The sequence below is a fragment of the Eptesicus fuscus genome, chromosome 3 (genome assembly GCF_027574615.1).
Source record: "Eptesicus fuscus isolate TK198812 chromosome 3, DD_ASM_mEF_20220401, whole genome shotgun sequence".
NCBI classification, from domain to species: domain Eukaryota; kingdom Metazoa; phylum Chordata; class Mammalia; order Chiroptera; family Vespertilionidae; genus Eptesicus; species Eptesicus fuscus.
The window spans coordinates 89,215,048-89,231,511 of NC_072475.1; the positions used below are offsets into that span (position 1 = coordinate 89,215,048).

The 16,464-nt window shown below is 40.0% G+C and overlaps 1 protein-coding gene across 2 annotated transcripts in view; it reads left to right on the forward strand.

Annotated features, from left to right (window-relative positions):
* Positions 1-383: 383 nt before the first annotated feature.
* Positions 384-16,464, forward strand: part of VGLL3 (vestigial like family member 3) — a 46,713-nt gene continuing 30,632 nt past the window's right edge. The window contains exons 1-2 of one of the 2 annotated variants that reach the window (XM_028128058.2): positions 384-922; positions 13,721-14,006. In XM_028128058.2, coding sequence (XP_027983859.1) covers positions 797-922; positions 13,721-14,006 — 412 coding nt within the window. In that variant the 5' untranslated portion in view covers positions 384-796. The remainder of the gene's footprint in view (positions 923-13,720; positions 14,007-16,464) is intronic. The other variant, XM_028128059.2, reaches the window with a different exon arrangement.

The following is a 16,464-nucleotide window of genomic DNA, read 5'->3' on the forward strand; positions in this document are numbered from 1 at the left end:
TCTGCTTTTCCTCTGCGCACTCAGCTTCCCTCAGGCCCCGGCCTCTCCCTCCGGTTCCCAGAGAAAGCTCCTTGGGGAGGGAAGACCTCGCCGGCAGCCAGGTGACGGAGACGGGGTGGGAACCGCGGAGCTCCGAGGGCGCGGAGCCTCTGCATACCATTCCCCTCCCACCACCGTCCCACGGCCGGGAGGCGGAGAGGGCTGCAAACTCCGCTCCAATCCGCAGCCGGCCCTTCCCGAGGTCCCCCAGCCGGGCGACCCGCCCGCGGACAGAGTTGGAGGAACTTCGCGGCGCTCCGCGTCCCAGCCCCGGGAGGCCGAGCGCTCCCTCCTCCCCAGCCGCCCCCTCCCTCCGCCCCTGCCCCCCCCCCCAGCCCGCGCCCAGCCGGGAGCGCCGGCGATAGGGCGGCCGGGGCGCGCATTGTGTGTATGCAAACCAGAGCCGCGCGGCCCGGGCTGGGGCTGCGGCGGGCGCTGCCGTGGGAGCCGCTGCCCTCGCCGGACCCGGCGCTGTCATGCCCCCGCCGCGCGGCGGGCCGCCGCGTGCCCGAGCCGCTATATAAGCGCGGGCAAGGGGACCTCCGCCGGGGCTGAAGATGAAGGTGCCCGCGCACGGGCTCCCGCTCATCGCCCAGCCCTGCCGAGCCCGCGCCCCGCACGGAGCCCGCGGCCGCGGAGGACCCGCCTGCGCCGCAGTAGCAGCTGGAGCAGCGACAGAGGCGGCGGCGGCGGCGGCGGCGGCGGGAGCGCACAGACCGGCGGCGGCAGCTCGGGGACCGCCGCTGCCCCGGCTGCCATGAGTTGTGCGGAGGTGATGTATCACCCCCAGCCGTATGGAGCGCCCCAGTATCTGCCCAACCCCGTGGCAGCTGCAACCTGCCCCACAGCCTACTACCACCCGTCGCCCCAACCTGGCCAGCAGGTGAGTCACGGACCAGGCAGCCAGCCGGGGGCGGGGGCGGGGGCCGGGGGCGCCGAGAGCGTCGGGCTGGGGCTTCGGCGACGTCCCGTGGGGGCCCGGGGCGCGGAGGATGCTCTGGGACCTGCGGAAGCGCCCCGAGCAGAAAGCGATCAGAAGGGAGGAGGCGAGGCTTCGGGAAGGGACGCGCGGCTGGGCGGGCGGCGGGGACTGGAGGGGAGGCATTACCTGGCTGGGGGCTGCGGGGAGCGCGGTCGCCGGAACTCAGAGGCGACCCTCATAGCCACCCTAGCTCGTAGGGCTCAGTTCTCTGAAGCTCACCAGGGGCATCTGTCCCAGGAGTATGTGAGTAAACTTCCCTTAAACCGGATATTTTGTTTCTTTTGGAAAGGTTGAGGGTTGCAGGGTTTTCTTGATGGATGGGATGGAATGTGTCCCTGACGTAGACCGGGGAGGTAGCCCTACCTGGACGGTGAGCTCAGGGAACGGGGGTTTTTTATGGTAGAACACCGTGTCGAGTAATGTCTCTCAAACGTTACTAGAACTTCTTTGCAGAGTGTGTCTTCTTATGACTACCACTTAGAGGACAGGGATTCATCCCCACATTCCTCATTCACTTTTTTTAAAAATTAAATTTGTTTGGGCAACAATGGTTTAATAACGTGAAATGTTTCAGCTGTACAATTCCTTAGTAAATCATCATCTGTATATTGCACTGTGTGCTCACCACCCAGTCTCCTGTCACCATATGGTTTACCCCTGTGCCCTCACCCCACCCGCATTCACCCTGCATCCCACCAAAGCACAGAGGTGTTAGAGTTCAGCCTGTTGGAAGTGGTGTGTGTGTGTGTGTGTGTGTGTGTGTGTGTCCGTGTCCTCTTCTGGCCAAGAGGTGACCTTGGATCAGGGTTCTCTACCATGTCAAGAGTGACTGAGAATGCTGTTGATGAAAGGGGTTCGGGACCCAGGGAGATGATACAGTCTTTCAGAAGAGAGAGTTCGGTTCTGGGGAACTTGGCACTCAGTACCCCTGGGTATTCCTCTCTGGACACCAGCAGAGTGTGCCAAGGCTTAGTTAGTGCTGCGCAGGACACATGTGAGTGCCTGGCTCTGGGTTATACCAAAGCAGGGTCCTCAGACCCTCGGGATTAGAGTGGGTTGATTTGGTGAGACTTAAAAAAAATACACTTACGAGGGAACTAGATAAGGTTAGAAAATTATAATCTACTGAATTTATTGATCTGTTTTAAGTTTTTCAAGAACTGTATGTTTTATGGTATTCTTAAGGGGTGTGCTCTTTAGTTATTCTGGCCTCTTAATTTCTGTATTTTTCTTTTCCTCTGTCTCTTTGCTAGATGTGTGGTGCTACTCTTTGGAAAGACATCATAACTTCTGTTTAGAATTTAGGGACTGTGAAATCCATCTGACTCGGAAAGGGTGCATGCCTCAGATTTTTCTGCCACACAATGAGGTTCGCAAGGACCAACTAAGAACAATGAGCAAGGAACCCCATTTTCTTGCTATCATTTTTATTATTTAATATTCAGCAGGTTCAGCATCTCAGAGAAGATTACTTCTGGGGAGGAGAATGGGAAAACATTTTGTAATTTGTGGTCAAGGATGACAGAGTAAAACATTTTGGTTATGCTGTTTGTCTTTTTTTTTTTTTGGCTTTAAATATAAAAGATATAAATAATGAAGAAAACCATTTAGTACAAGTTAGGGAGTGAGGCAAAGAGGTGCTGGAAATCAGTTTCTGTGTTTAATAAACACTGTCCCAGTTGACACACCCTTTCCTCCTCTCCTTGCTTCCATCGCAGAGACGGTAGAGGCCCTCAATTATCAGTTGGAATGTGGATGTGCAACAGACTCAAACTTTACTGAGCATTCAGGAAGGTATTTTTCCTCTTAAAAAATAACTTGAGCTAGTAGATGTGAATGAGGTTTTATTTTTCTAATGTGAAAATAATTCCATTAAAATATGAAGGATCTGTGACTGGGGTTAGAACTATAATACTTTTTTGGGGCTAGACTATAAAATTTAACATCAGAAACATTATAAATTACAAGCCACAGCATTTAGCTTTCAATAAGAAACAACTCCAGCCCTTCACCTAACATTTGCAATAGCCCTGAGACTCAATCCTGAAATTTCATTCTTCTGCTAAGACCATCAATAAACTGAAGAATGAGCTCTCTCTGTTGCCTGACTTGTCAACATTGGCAAGGGGCACGTATTAGTAAATAATGATCAACTTCCACCGTACCTTGGAATTCTGTAGATTTTGTTTGAATAGATGTGTGGCTGAGTTGACCTAAATAACTTAGTTGAGAGATGTGCTTGCAAATTTGTATGTTGCTTTTACCAAAATGGCTTGTTCAAGATTATTATTATTTTTTTTTAGTCGAGTAAAGAAACTATTTGCCTATAACTGGCTAACAAATGAAAAAGAGATTCGCTAGTATAACGATTGTTCTTTCACTGTCAGGAGTTTATTTTGATGACCTATATTTTCTATTGGAAAAAAAGAGTAAATCAGGAAATGCTTATCAGGCTGACAGCGTTTTTAGACTGTGTGGTGCGTGGGTGAAGTGGGACTGATACTGACTTGGCCCCAATGCAGTCATCTGAGAATACATATTTTGGTTGTTTTTGCATTCCATAAGGTTTTATCATTATTATCCATGAAGATCATTTTCTCCGTACGTGGGAAGTGACCCCTAATAACATCTTGCCTGGGAGACAAAAATAAGGGCTACAACTTCTACTGCGTTTAAACATTTGATTTGTTGAGGAGAAAAAAGGGGGGGGGGAGAAAGCAGAAAAAATGATAAAGTTATTAATAAAGTATAACAGTCATTAATAAAATGTTAGAAAACAGAGTACTAAAGTTTTATATGACTTCTGTATTCAGTTGTAGTAGTATATCTTTGAACTGATTTTTTCTCAAACCTATATAGCTCTGAAGTTCTTGTAAATTTGTGTATACTTTAAAATGGTTCATTATGATGGATTTTTAAACATAGGTATATTTGTCCTCTTAATGTATGATCATATAGCTGAAAAAAAATTTGGAACACTAGAACTTCATACTCCAGATATGTGTACTTTTCAAGTTTTTCCTAACAGCACAAATGTGCACTTAAAATTTTAAGCTAAGGTTTTTATTGAACATATACATTGTAGGTGGGTAACAGGTTAGTACTATAAAGCCATAGCTAACTGCAATGTGTTACCTAGGTGTGCAGTAGATTAAATGAATCCAAGTAATATGCAAATATGTCTGGGTTAATTTTATAGGCCCTGGCGTTCATTCCTAGAAATTGCATGGCTATGCATAAATCTTGCAGTGTTCTCTGCAGAGTCAGGATTTGCCAAGGGATGCTAAACTCCCTGGCCCACCATCTCTTTACAGCCTTACTACATCGGCCCCTAACATCTCATGAGAACTCTTGACTCAGTCTTTCAGCACATGCTCTGAAGGCATGATGACACTGCAGAACGTGTGTAGAGAGGAATGCACTTGTGTTCTAACAGTGACAGTAGGAACCAAGAAAAAAATTCAAAGTATGTGTCAGGAAACATTGAGGGAAATGATCTGAAATCATAGATTCTCTTCATACCCAGTGGATTTCTCATCTTAAGTGCAGACAGTCAGTTGTTCTCTGACCCCGCCCCACCCTCTGTAATCATAATGTTAACCTCAGGAAGATGCTTAAAGCAAAGCTTTCAGAGTTGTATAGTTTGCCGGTGGGGTAGTGAAAGCTGAGAACAATAGCTAGTTTTCCAATTGGATGTAGGAAGTTTTAACAATCATACTTGGGGCTTCAAGTATGTGCACGTTTACTCTGTCCTCTTCAAAGATGACAGTCGCTGCGTGCATCCTTCACAAGAGTTCAGTGCCCTTGGGAGACATAACTCCAGTTATAAATTTGTAAGAGTTTAAACTCTTTCTCTGGACTCTGTCACCTCGGTTAGGTCATAAAACCTCTCTGAGATTCTGTTTGTCAAGGGGAAAAAAACTGGAAAAACATGCCTCAAGCCCTCCTTTTACAAACAGGAACATGGATAGTCATAGGATTCCGATGCCTGGCTAAATATCTCAAAGCTAGTTGGTGACAAAATTAGAACCTTCAGAATCCCCTACTCCCCAATGTAGCATCTTTCCACCATGGCATGCAGTATCCCAAGATTTTTTTTTTTTTTTTGCTATTGCACAATAAGCTTATTCTTGTCTTTCGAGCTCCAAATCAACTTCTTGATAAAGAAGATTAATATGCAGTAGATTCTTTGGCCTTGGAGCTTGAAATTCTTTCCAAGTCCTTGGTAGTGTACTTTTTTAGTTTAGGCATTCCAAAGTCCTTTTGCAAGCATTTGTATTATGCTAATGACTTTTGCTATCCATGTTGCATCCTTTGTTGATGAAGTAGGCTATCCACTTAGCAAATGAACATTTATTTATTTAAAATAGTGTGCAAGAAGTGGTATTAACAGTCAGCTTTAAGTGCCTCATATTTCATTGCTATTCTAATGTAAGTTTAGATTCATGAAGAAGAAAGAATACAATTATATATCTTAGGTAGTTTCAGTACACAGTCCACTTATTTACGGTGCAGGATCTAATTTTTTTGCAACTGTAAACAAAGACTTAAGTGGGTTTATAAGAATTCATCCAGGACTTTCTTTGAGAAAAAACAGCCCCTATAATTCCACACTACACAAATTTACTTGACTGCAGAGACTTAGGCGCTTAATGTGCCCCACAGTTTTGTGCTCCCAATAACTTTGCAGACAGAAAATTCAAAGCTAGAGAAGAAAATTAAACTTTAAAATAACTAACTGAACTGTTGTCTCCGGCAGTCAACCCGAATGAAGATTACAATAATGATAGTAAAGGCGGGCTTGAAATCTATAAAATCATTCGGAGTGATGGAAACCAAATGCCAGGACAAGGTAACACTTTGAAAATTTGAGTATTTTGGATAAATGCAAGGAAGCCCCACTTCACCGAGCACTTATTAAGTCTCATGATGTTGGGGATGGCAGGGACATGTCCCATACCAAAGGAAATGAGAGTATTCAGAAGGTAGAACCACCCCGTCCACTGACTCTTTGGGCTATTACAGAGAAGATACTGAGCTTACCCCAATAGGCAGTATGCATATTTCTGTCTTATGTTTCTCTGCAAAGGGAATTTTCAGTGAGACTAAAAGTATTATGCTCAGAATGCTTAAGACAGATCCTAAAACAAATTTGTGAGTTAGATGACTATCATTCTAAAACTTGGGTGCTTAACCTGGATCAAATTCCCACAGATCCTGTTTCCAGTTAGTGTAAAAAAACCCAAAAAAAACCCAGCCTGGCTGGTCTGGCTCAGTGGTTGAGCACACCAATGAACCAAGAGGGTACTGATTTGATTCCCGATCAGGACACATGCTTGGTTTGCAGTCATAATCCCCAGGAGGGGGTGTGCAGGAGGTAGCCAAGTGATGATGTTTCTTTCTCATTGATGTTTCTGTCCATCCCTCTCCCTTCCTTTTTCTCTCTCTCAAAAAAAAAAAAATCCAAACTAATACATCTAGTAATGGGAAATAACTTAAGGTATTATTTTCAGAAAAAATATTGTCTTATAACCCAGCGATTCCACTTATGGGAATATATCCAAAGAAACCCAAAACACTAATTTGAAAGAATATATGCATCCTTATGCTCATTAGAGTGTTATTTACAATAGCCAAGATTTGGAAGCAGCTCAGTTTCCCATCAGTAGATGAGTGGATAAAAAAAGCCATGGTACATTTACACAATAGAATACTACTTGGCCATAAAAAAGAAGGATATCTTACCTTTTATGACAGCATGGATGGACCTAGAGGGTTTTATGCTAAGTGATATAAGCCAGTCAGAGAAAGACAAGTACCATATGATTTCATTTATATGTGGAATCTAAGGAACAAAATAAACAACAACAACAAAATAGAAACAGACTCAAAGATACAGAGACCAGATTGACAGTTTTCAGAGGAGAAGGAGTTGGAGGGCTGGGTCAAAAAGGTGAAGGGATTAAGCAGTACAAATTAGTAGTTGCAGAATAGCCACAGAAATGTGGATTGCAGCATGGAGAATATAGTCAATAATGTTGAAATAACTGGGTATAGGGCCAGGTGGGTGCTTGGGGCAGCAGGGGGACCAGTCTGTAGAGTGCATGGTTTTCTGGCCATTTTGCTGTACATCTGAAACTGGTGTGGAATGATATTGAATGTAAACTGTGGTTGGACAATAATAAAAATTACTTTAAAGAGAAAAGAGAAAGAAACAAAAGATCTCTGATACTTGAATATCAGTCTCTGGCAGACACAAGTAAAAGAAATAGTTGGGGGGGCAAAACTGTGCCTTGAATCTTTCAAAACACATATCCTTAAGCAGCTGGTTTTCTGCTTTAACTATTCATTTAGGGAGACCCTAAGAATGCCTTGAGCCATTGGACCCAAACATCTGCTGCTAGAAACAAGTCATTAATGCCATATTTATAGATAGTTCAGTGGATACCAGATTTATGCCAGTAATTTAAAAGTGTGGTCTGAACTGGATAACTGAACTATTTTTCATTTATCTCTTATTTTAATATAGGAAAAAGAGAATGACCTAAAGTAAACAGGTGTCTTTTGCTCTTAAAAGTATATTATTTTAGTATGCCAAAACACTTGTCCGTGTGGGATTTAGTGGGGGGCCTCAAAAGATGCAGTATTTCTTGTTACTGTGAAGACAGATAAAAGAAGTACTGAAACTAATTCCTGAGAATCAGACTAGATGACCCATGTCTGGAAATGAATTAGCCTTCAATGGTCTGTAGGGTGTTTTTGGCTAGTGTCCTGCAAAAATCAGATGAGGCAGCCAATGGAAGAAACAAAATTAAGTGTGAATTTTTCTAGAGCTCCAGCATGTTGCTTATTAGGATATAGAATTGGACCAGACCTATAATATAATCAAGTCAAAATTTCTCATTTTCAGAAGAGGAAGCTGAGGGCCAGAGGGCTACCCAGACTCATGGACAAGTTTTGGTTAAATCCTTTCTCCTATCACAGTCCTTCCTATTGCTCCCTTCCCATCTAGCTTTCCTTAGAAACAAGAAAACAATCAGTAACTTACCTAACATTATCTGCTTACTTTTCTTATTTTTAAATTGTTGAGCATTAGCTCCTTGACGAAATAAAACAATTAGCCATATGGATAAACCACAAGATTCCCTTTACTTTCTATTGCCCTTACACTGCTTTCCCAACTACAAGTTTAGAGGTAGGCTATGACTTTGATCTTTTAGGCTCCAAGTCTATGCACAATTACTGACACAAAATAGGAATTAACGGACAATTCAATGAATAACAGATACATCTTTAAAAACTGAAATCATGCCCTAAGTCTTGTAATAGGTTTATGCAAATATACCAGAAATTTATACATTGGGACTAGTGTTCCATTCATAGCAGTCAGTTTGAGAGAGAACACATACCTTTATTTTGTGATCATTGCTTAAACCATTTTGGGAATGAAAATTTTGAAATTCTCTCTAAGCCTGTGGCGTATTTTTTTGAACATCCTCAAAACTGGAAAATGTTCATCTTTGAAGGAGATGGGTTTGAAAAGAAAAAGGGTTTGATTTTTTATCATGACCAGAATCATTGAGAGGCAAGTGTGCTAAATAAAAAAATTGCTGATCATGTTAATATTATTTTTGGTTTGCTCCTTCCAACTGTTAAGAACAAAACAAATTAAAAATAGCAAACAAACAGAATCTCAAGGTGTGACTGTGCTTCACAAACTGACTCTGCTCACTGTTCCCAAAATGATTTCCAGAAAAATGGTAAGCAATTGCATTATGTGATCTGACTGGTCAAGGGGACAATACATGTTTAGATATAGAAGTTCAGTTTTATCAATATATATAATGAAGAATACTGCATTTCTTAATAGCCATACTTTTGATATATGTTTACTAATTGTATTAATGTTATAGATAACTTTAGACTCCCCTTACTTAGCAAGTGATGCCATGCTGACTCCGGGAGTCTGCCTAATCAATTAAAATAAATATCCTATAGAGACGCATTTCCTGCCGTCTGTTTTCTCGGTACATGCTTTGTAGGTAGCTAGTTAAAAGTAGGTTCTAGTTCTATCTCTGCTATTTAGTAGTTAGATGACCCTAGTCAAGTAATTCAGTTTTTGCATATATAAATCGCGAATAATTATTCAAAATGTGTTTGAGAGAGTTAATAATAAAAAATAGGAAATGTGTGGCATATCTTCCTTCTCCTGACCCGCCCTCCCATAACCTGATTCCTCCTCTTCCAAATAGGCTAAGGATCAAAATTTCATGTCTGTCTGAGATATTTTTTAAAATCTGTTATTCAAGTGAATTCAGAAAAATATGATCAAAGAGCAATGTGCTATTTCTATAGACTTTACAATTTTGAAACAGTTACTTCTGGCTCGTATTATAGTAAAGCATATTTTGGACATAAAATTGTTGCATTTAGAGAAGATAGCCAGTCGAAAGAGGAAAAAAAAAAAGAAAGAAAGAAAGAAAAGCAAAAAGCTGTTTCAAAATATCCAATGAGTCATTAAAATACTTTTGTTTCCTTAGGAAAAAAGTTTCCACACATGCACAGTAATCATTTGGCTTTTCTTAGCCTTAAGCCTTGGGGAGTTAGTGGTATTTGGCTCCTGACATGGAAGTCTTTCTCTTGTCAGACAAACCCTTTCCCCTGCACATTCCTGTGCAAGTTTGTTTCTGTTGCGCCTGATGGCAGGCTGCGAGGTGGCTGGGTACGGTTTGCACTGGCCAGCGGCCCCCTTCACACCGCTCCTCTAACCTCTTCCTGAGTCAGTCTTAGCGCTGTGCCTGTTAACTTGCTCATTCTTACTTGAATGTCATTTTACCTGGACAATAGCCATTACTATGAGATGGAGATGAGCCAGTTAATGTGCATTAAATAAACCGACTTGTAGTTTTTGAAGTCCCTTTGGATGGGTTCTTTATTTTTGCTAATGACACTTCAGGGTTTCATAAGAAAAGCAAGAACATTTCTGAGCGATTTGACTCTTTTTAGGGAATGATGGTGCGTTTTGAGGAAAATATGAACTAGATTGCTTTTCAATGTTGTTTCGAGAAATTTAGGTTTTGATGATTTGAGATTTATTCTCAACATTTTGAACTTTCTATATTCTCAAGAAAGAAGATAACACTAAGGAAGCTGCATTCCAGGGAACAAACACCAAGGTGATACAGAAAAGTGCACATGAGTAACATAGTTTTAAAAAAGGGCAACAAATTGATTTACCGTCTAACTTAGACTCTAAAGCACAGGTCACAGAAAGTAGCTGAGGCTGGAGTCCATGGAGAAGAATATTAGGATGTTGTGAATGTCAGCATATCGATCAATTGCTGTTTACATTCTGTGTTCTATTTTCTTCATGCTCAGACTCAGTGTTTGAAAAATGTATGCAAATTAAATGTTAGCATTTTAGGTAGCTATCAGGCCATTTGGCTACTTTAGAATTTTTCCTTTAAACATTGATGTTGGTGGTAAGGCTATAAGTGTGTGTGTGTGTGTGTGTGTGTGTGTGTGTGTGTGTGTGATAAATGTAAATGTTTAAATTGATTCACTCTAATTTGTGAAAATTGCCCCAACTTAATCTGAAAAATGTATGAGAGGGAATGAATGATAGATATGCATTTTTACTCCTTATTGGTAAATATGTCATAGGCTCCCTTTTCATTTATTTCTTTGATAGTCTCCAGTCAAATTTATTTAATTAGTAGACCTGCCTTAAAGAGTTGGGAGAACAATAACAAAAAAAGAGGTATATTTATAATAGTTCCAAACATTTTTACTTACATAGAGGAGTCAAATAGACATTTTAGCAGAATCACAGGTGTTTGCATATCAAAAGGAATAATATATTAATATATATTCATATAAATGCATATGTGCATAGGCAGATATATCACATTTATGTGATATATAAAGAATAAAGGAATCAATGTGTCCATCAACAAAAGAATGATTTTTAGAAAATAGATGAATAAAAGGCATTATGATACAGTAGCAGATTTTGCTCAATTTTCCCCATTTTATATTGAAAAGTATATAATTTTTAGATTTATTTATTTGTATCCAGCCATTCAGCAATGGTTTAAAAAGAAAAACATAAAATTAGTTTGCAATGATCAAATTCTATCATCTTAAATAAATAGTAAATGTATACACTAAATTCAACTACTATCAATTAAAAAATTAAAAAATATATATATTATTGGTATAGGTCATAATACTCCACTACATTTATATCAGGATTTGCAGTTTAAAGCTTTTTACATATATAAAAATTTAGTTTTATATTTCATCTCATAATTGATTGCTAATTTGGATAAAATAACACATCGCCTTCTTTGTTAACGCAGCCAGGATTACATTGAAAACAAATGAAACAATAGCTGTGAAACTCAATTCTCACAAACTAATGCTGAACTGGACATTAACAGAAAATTAAAATCAGTTTCATAGATAGTAATGAACTCTTGTGGACAGTGAAGCTACTCTGTAGGTTAGTTTTAATTTCCTTCCCATATATAAACTGCTTCTTTCTGAGATGCCAGAGTATTAGGCAAAGAGTGTGTGTATATGCTTAACATGGTATGACTTCGAGTAAATGCCCATGTGCCCAGAGAAACAGGACTGTGATTTGACTAATAAATCATAATATTCATTTAATTTTATAATAGAATTTAAAGTTAGGAGTAACTTTAGAGGTCATTTAGATCAATCATCTCATTTGAAAATTTTTATTTATTGATTGATTTTAGAGAGAGGAAGAGAGAGAGAGATCGATTTGTTGTTCCACCCACTTCTGCATTTATTGGTTGCTTCTTATATGCACCCTGACAGAGGATTGAACCTGTAACCTTGGCATAGTGGGACCATCAGTCCTCTCATTTTATATGTAACTTATGCTACTGTGGTGTTTTTACTAATGAAGTTAACTCTAAACATGTTCAAATTTGTGCAAAGAGACTATAAGAAATATAACCACTCAATCATTACAACCACCTATTCACCAGCAAAACATACACACTCACAATGAATGAATTATCTGTCAATAGATAATCAAAGTGCTAATTACATTGATACACATTTTAAACAAAAAATCAATACACATATTTATAAATAGCAGCCCCAAAATAACAAGCAGTTGCTCATAAAATACCTGAACATTTCAGGATTCACCTCAGACAAGAACAACATATTCACTGCTAGGGGAAAGAGTTTAGTTTATTGAGTGAAGCACTTAAAATTTGTGACTACAGATTTTGAAGCTTAGAAACATAAGAGTTGGAGTTATGTGTTTTGATAACATTTGCAAAATTATGTGATTACTGAGTATTCTAGAATCATTTATTTTTTTCTACTCACATTCATTTTCCAGCATGCATTTTATTTTCTGAAATTAAAAACATAGTATGACAAAGGATCAAGTTTTACAGGTATATAGATGATAGAATGCTCATTCTATCATTAGGATATTGAATTTTATAATCTTCAGCATTATCTCCTTATATCTAGTTCACATTAAAGTTGTTGATAATAAAAGTAATGTGTGTTCGATGATAAATGTTTTGGAAATACTGAAAAGCAAGAATAAGAAAATAACAATGAAAAACTTACCAGACAGAAAAACCATACAAAATACACTTTGGCAATTTTGATTCCCACAGTAGATACCTCTCCCCTGCTCTTCTCCATCACATACATGTACACACATATGTAAATCTGCATATTTTTATTACACATCCTGACTCCACCACTTACATGCTCTGTGAGCTTTGGCAGTTTACTTCACTTCTCTGTGCCTTTGTTTCTTCATGTTTAAAATGTGGAGAATAACAATAACTGCATTATAGAATCATAAGGATTAAGTGGGGCAATTAATAAGTATAAAGTTTTGTAAGTGTCTGGCATAATATATTAACTATTAGTATCACTATTCCCATATGTTTAAAAATGTTTTAAAATCATCCAAATGTTCTCATTTTTATTTGAAAGCCACGCTAGCCATTGCTAGCATCTTGTACTATTTTCTGTAAGCCACAACAATACCCTTTTTCTCTCTATGATAATGGTGGTAAGTGGAACATCTGAAAAATATGTTCCATGCAAAATGGATCTTCACACAGACTTATTTTGTCATTTTAGTTTGATTTTTGAGAAATGAGTTGGGCACATCTGCCAAATCATTTATAAGATGCTACATTCCTGTTTTTATTTTAGTTTATTTCATTTATGGAAAGCTCTTTTCTCCTCCACCCCACCCTCAGATAATTAGGCCTCCATCCCCCATTTCTCCATGTCCCAAACTATAGAGTTGCCATGCGTTAAATGTTTAAAATAAAAAGTGGAAGAAAAGTGGGGAAGGAATCTGTCTTTTTTTGTTTGTTTGTTTTTTGCAAAGTCATCCTTCTTTTGGTATACCTAGATTAACAAAAAAACTTTCACACTCTGGAAATATACAATCTGATAAAGGTCTTTAATTTTTCTTCTAAATTTGAAATAGATTTTTTTTTTTTGAGGGTGGGAAGGAGAAGGTTGGTTTGGGGAAGGGAAAGATGGGGTAAAGCAGATGAAGAATCAGTTTAAGAACATATGTTATTATATATGTATATATTTATTTAAATTGAAAAGTTAAATAGTTAATGCTTTTTTACAAACTGTCTTTGATACTGTGTTTTGTTTATTCCATCCCAGAAAAAGTTAGCGGTATACAGCAAGATGCAGGACTCTCTGGAAGTCACCCTTCCCAGCAAACAAGAGGAGGAGGAGGAGGAGGATGAGGAGGAGGAGGAGGAGGAGAAAGACCAGCCTGCCGAGATGGAGTACCTTAACTCTCGCTGTGTCCTTTTCACTTATTTCCAGGGAGACATTGGGTCAGTAGTGGATGAACACTTCTCAAGAGCTTTGGGCCAAGCCAGCACCCTCCATCCAGAGTCTGCCATTACAAAAAGCAAGATGGGGCTAACCCCCCTATGGCGAGGTAAGAATTTAAAAGCAGATGCTCTCCAGGGCCCTGTCTCTGTTTCGCAACCGCCTGTACCAGTTTCCAGCTGGAGATTTGCCCCTGAAGGACGGATATCCACTTGCTTTTTAATTTTTAAGGACAGCAAGGAATTTCTTTCAGACAAACAGCTGGATCAGTTTTGTCACATGTGGAATGCAGGGTTGGAAAAGATGCAGTCACACCCCTTAAATTCCTCATGGAAAGTAGTGATGCAACCAGCCAGAGTTTATAGTGGCCAGATCTAGCTGCGAGGCACCATTCCTCAAGCCCCCATGGCCCAATTTGGATGTCTAAATAACAGGCGTGCCTGGATCAGCTTTTAAAAATTAGCTCTTGCTCATTCCACTAGGTGCTACGTGGTGACATAGCAGAGATCTGAGTCTGGCCCAGGAATACCAGCTTTGAAAGCTGTCTCTGTTCTCTTGATAGCTTTCCCTGTCCTACTTTGTTGTGTGTTAACTCTTTGTCCTGTACAATCCAGACATTACTGACTCTATGTACATGGTTTGGACCTCGGTGAAGTAAAAACAGTAGATTGGGCATTCTCTTCTTTAGTTCTGTCTACATAGAGGTCACAGAGGAGTGTTTGAATCTGATGGTTAGCTCACTGAAAATTGTTGGATGACATCTTAATTGGGATAATTACAAGGCTGAGAAAAAAAAATACATCATTCCAATGATAGTTTTAGAGAAATGTGTTATGAACTTTTTTTTTCTGAACTCACTAGGTTATTTGAAGCATCTAGTCTTAATGGTTCTCAGAGTGTGGTTTCCAGGATGAGGAACATTGCCCTCACATGGGAGCTTGTTAGAAATGCAGGTTCCTGGACCACACTCCAGACCTACTGAACCAGAAACTCAGGGGTATTTGTGTTTTAACCAGCCCTCCCAGTGATTCAGATGCAGGCTCCCATTTGATAACCATTGATCTGGGGCTGTTATCAACACAGATTGCAGGCCACCTAACTCAGTCCTACTGAATCAGTGTTTCTAAAGGAAGGCTTTGGGAATCACACTTTAACAAGTGCTGCAGGTGACCTTTGATGAGGAAAGGCTTACCCGTGGTTGGGGGCAGGTGAGAGGTGATGAGTGGTCGGTCTCCTCTCAGCATCAGAGGAATGGTTCTGCTCCTTTGTAGGGGAGATCCTGCCCCTATGAAATTGCTGGGCCTGATCTGTAGATAGGATGGCCCCTCCCTCCCTCCCTCCCTTCCTTCCTCCATCCTTCCCTCTCTCCCTCCTTCCTTCCCTTCCTTCCTTCCTTCATTCCTTCCCTTCCTTCCCTCTCTCCCTTCCTTCCTGTAAGTAGGAAGAATATTAAGATAAGCAGTGACTATAATGAGAAGGAGGAATACAAACTCAAGTGACTGAGTCTTGACAGAGATGGATTGGGAACCATAACTGCTTATTTGATTAATACATTATTACAGGCTTCCCAAAGAACTGAGAACTCAGTCCTTGGAAACGTAAGATGTTATGTAACCAACCAATGTCCTATTTGATAGTACATGGTGAATACATTTAATAACTTGGAAAAGGTAAAAATAAGAAAACTTCAATGAATCAGCTGACTTTAATAGTTTGTTACATCAATAATAGATCCTATCAGGATATTTTTTTGCTAGGAGAGTAATAAATACAATGCCTATTTCTTTTAGAACACTGGCATAGGCAACCCGAGTAATCATTTGACTTGGAATGCAGGAACAAGAGCCCAAAATTATAGCTATATGTGAGCGTGATTGTCTATAGTATCACAACTAGAATAGTTTTAAGTGAGGTATTGTATATATGCAAAAACTCTGCAGTTCAGTGTTTTTTCTATAATATGCATGACTGCATAGAGAAGACATTTGGACAGATATCAAATTTCAGTACAGAGAGGGTAAATAAGGTAATGTTTTAGTAACTATTGTTAGAATTTTCTTGGCATTATCTTAAATTTGGCCTTCAAATCTATCTCCTCTTATTCATTGACTTACACCGCACATCTTTCTTAGGGTCTTACTATGTTCTAGGTAGAAGGACTGGATCAGTGCACAGGAGAGTCTAAGGCTCTACACTCATGGAGCTTTTTAGTGAAAGAGACAGGTAACAAATGCACAGTGGATCCCAAGGGACCCGTTCACTTAGGGTAATAATAGATGTTCTCTCTGAAACGGTTATATTTGTGCATAGATCTGAAGGAAGAAAGAGTGCTCTCCAGCACATGAGTATCCAGGGGAAGATTGTTTGAGGCAGAGGGAACATCCAGTGCAAAGACCCTGAGTAAAGACTGCATTTGGAATGTTTAATGCAAAGTGAAAATGCTGGTGGGTGTGGGATGCAGTGCAAAGTGAGAGGTAGGAACGAGCATCTTGAGAGCTGTTTGTGTCAGTTTAGTTACCGGAGCAGCACCTGCAAACACAGTGTGCTCTTCGATTTCCGTTTCTCCA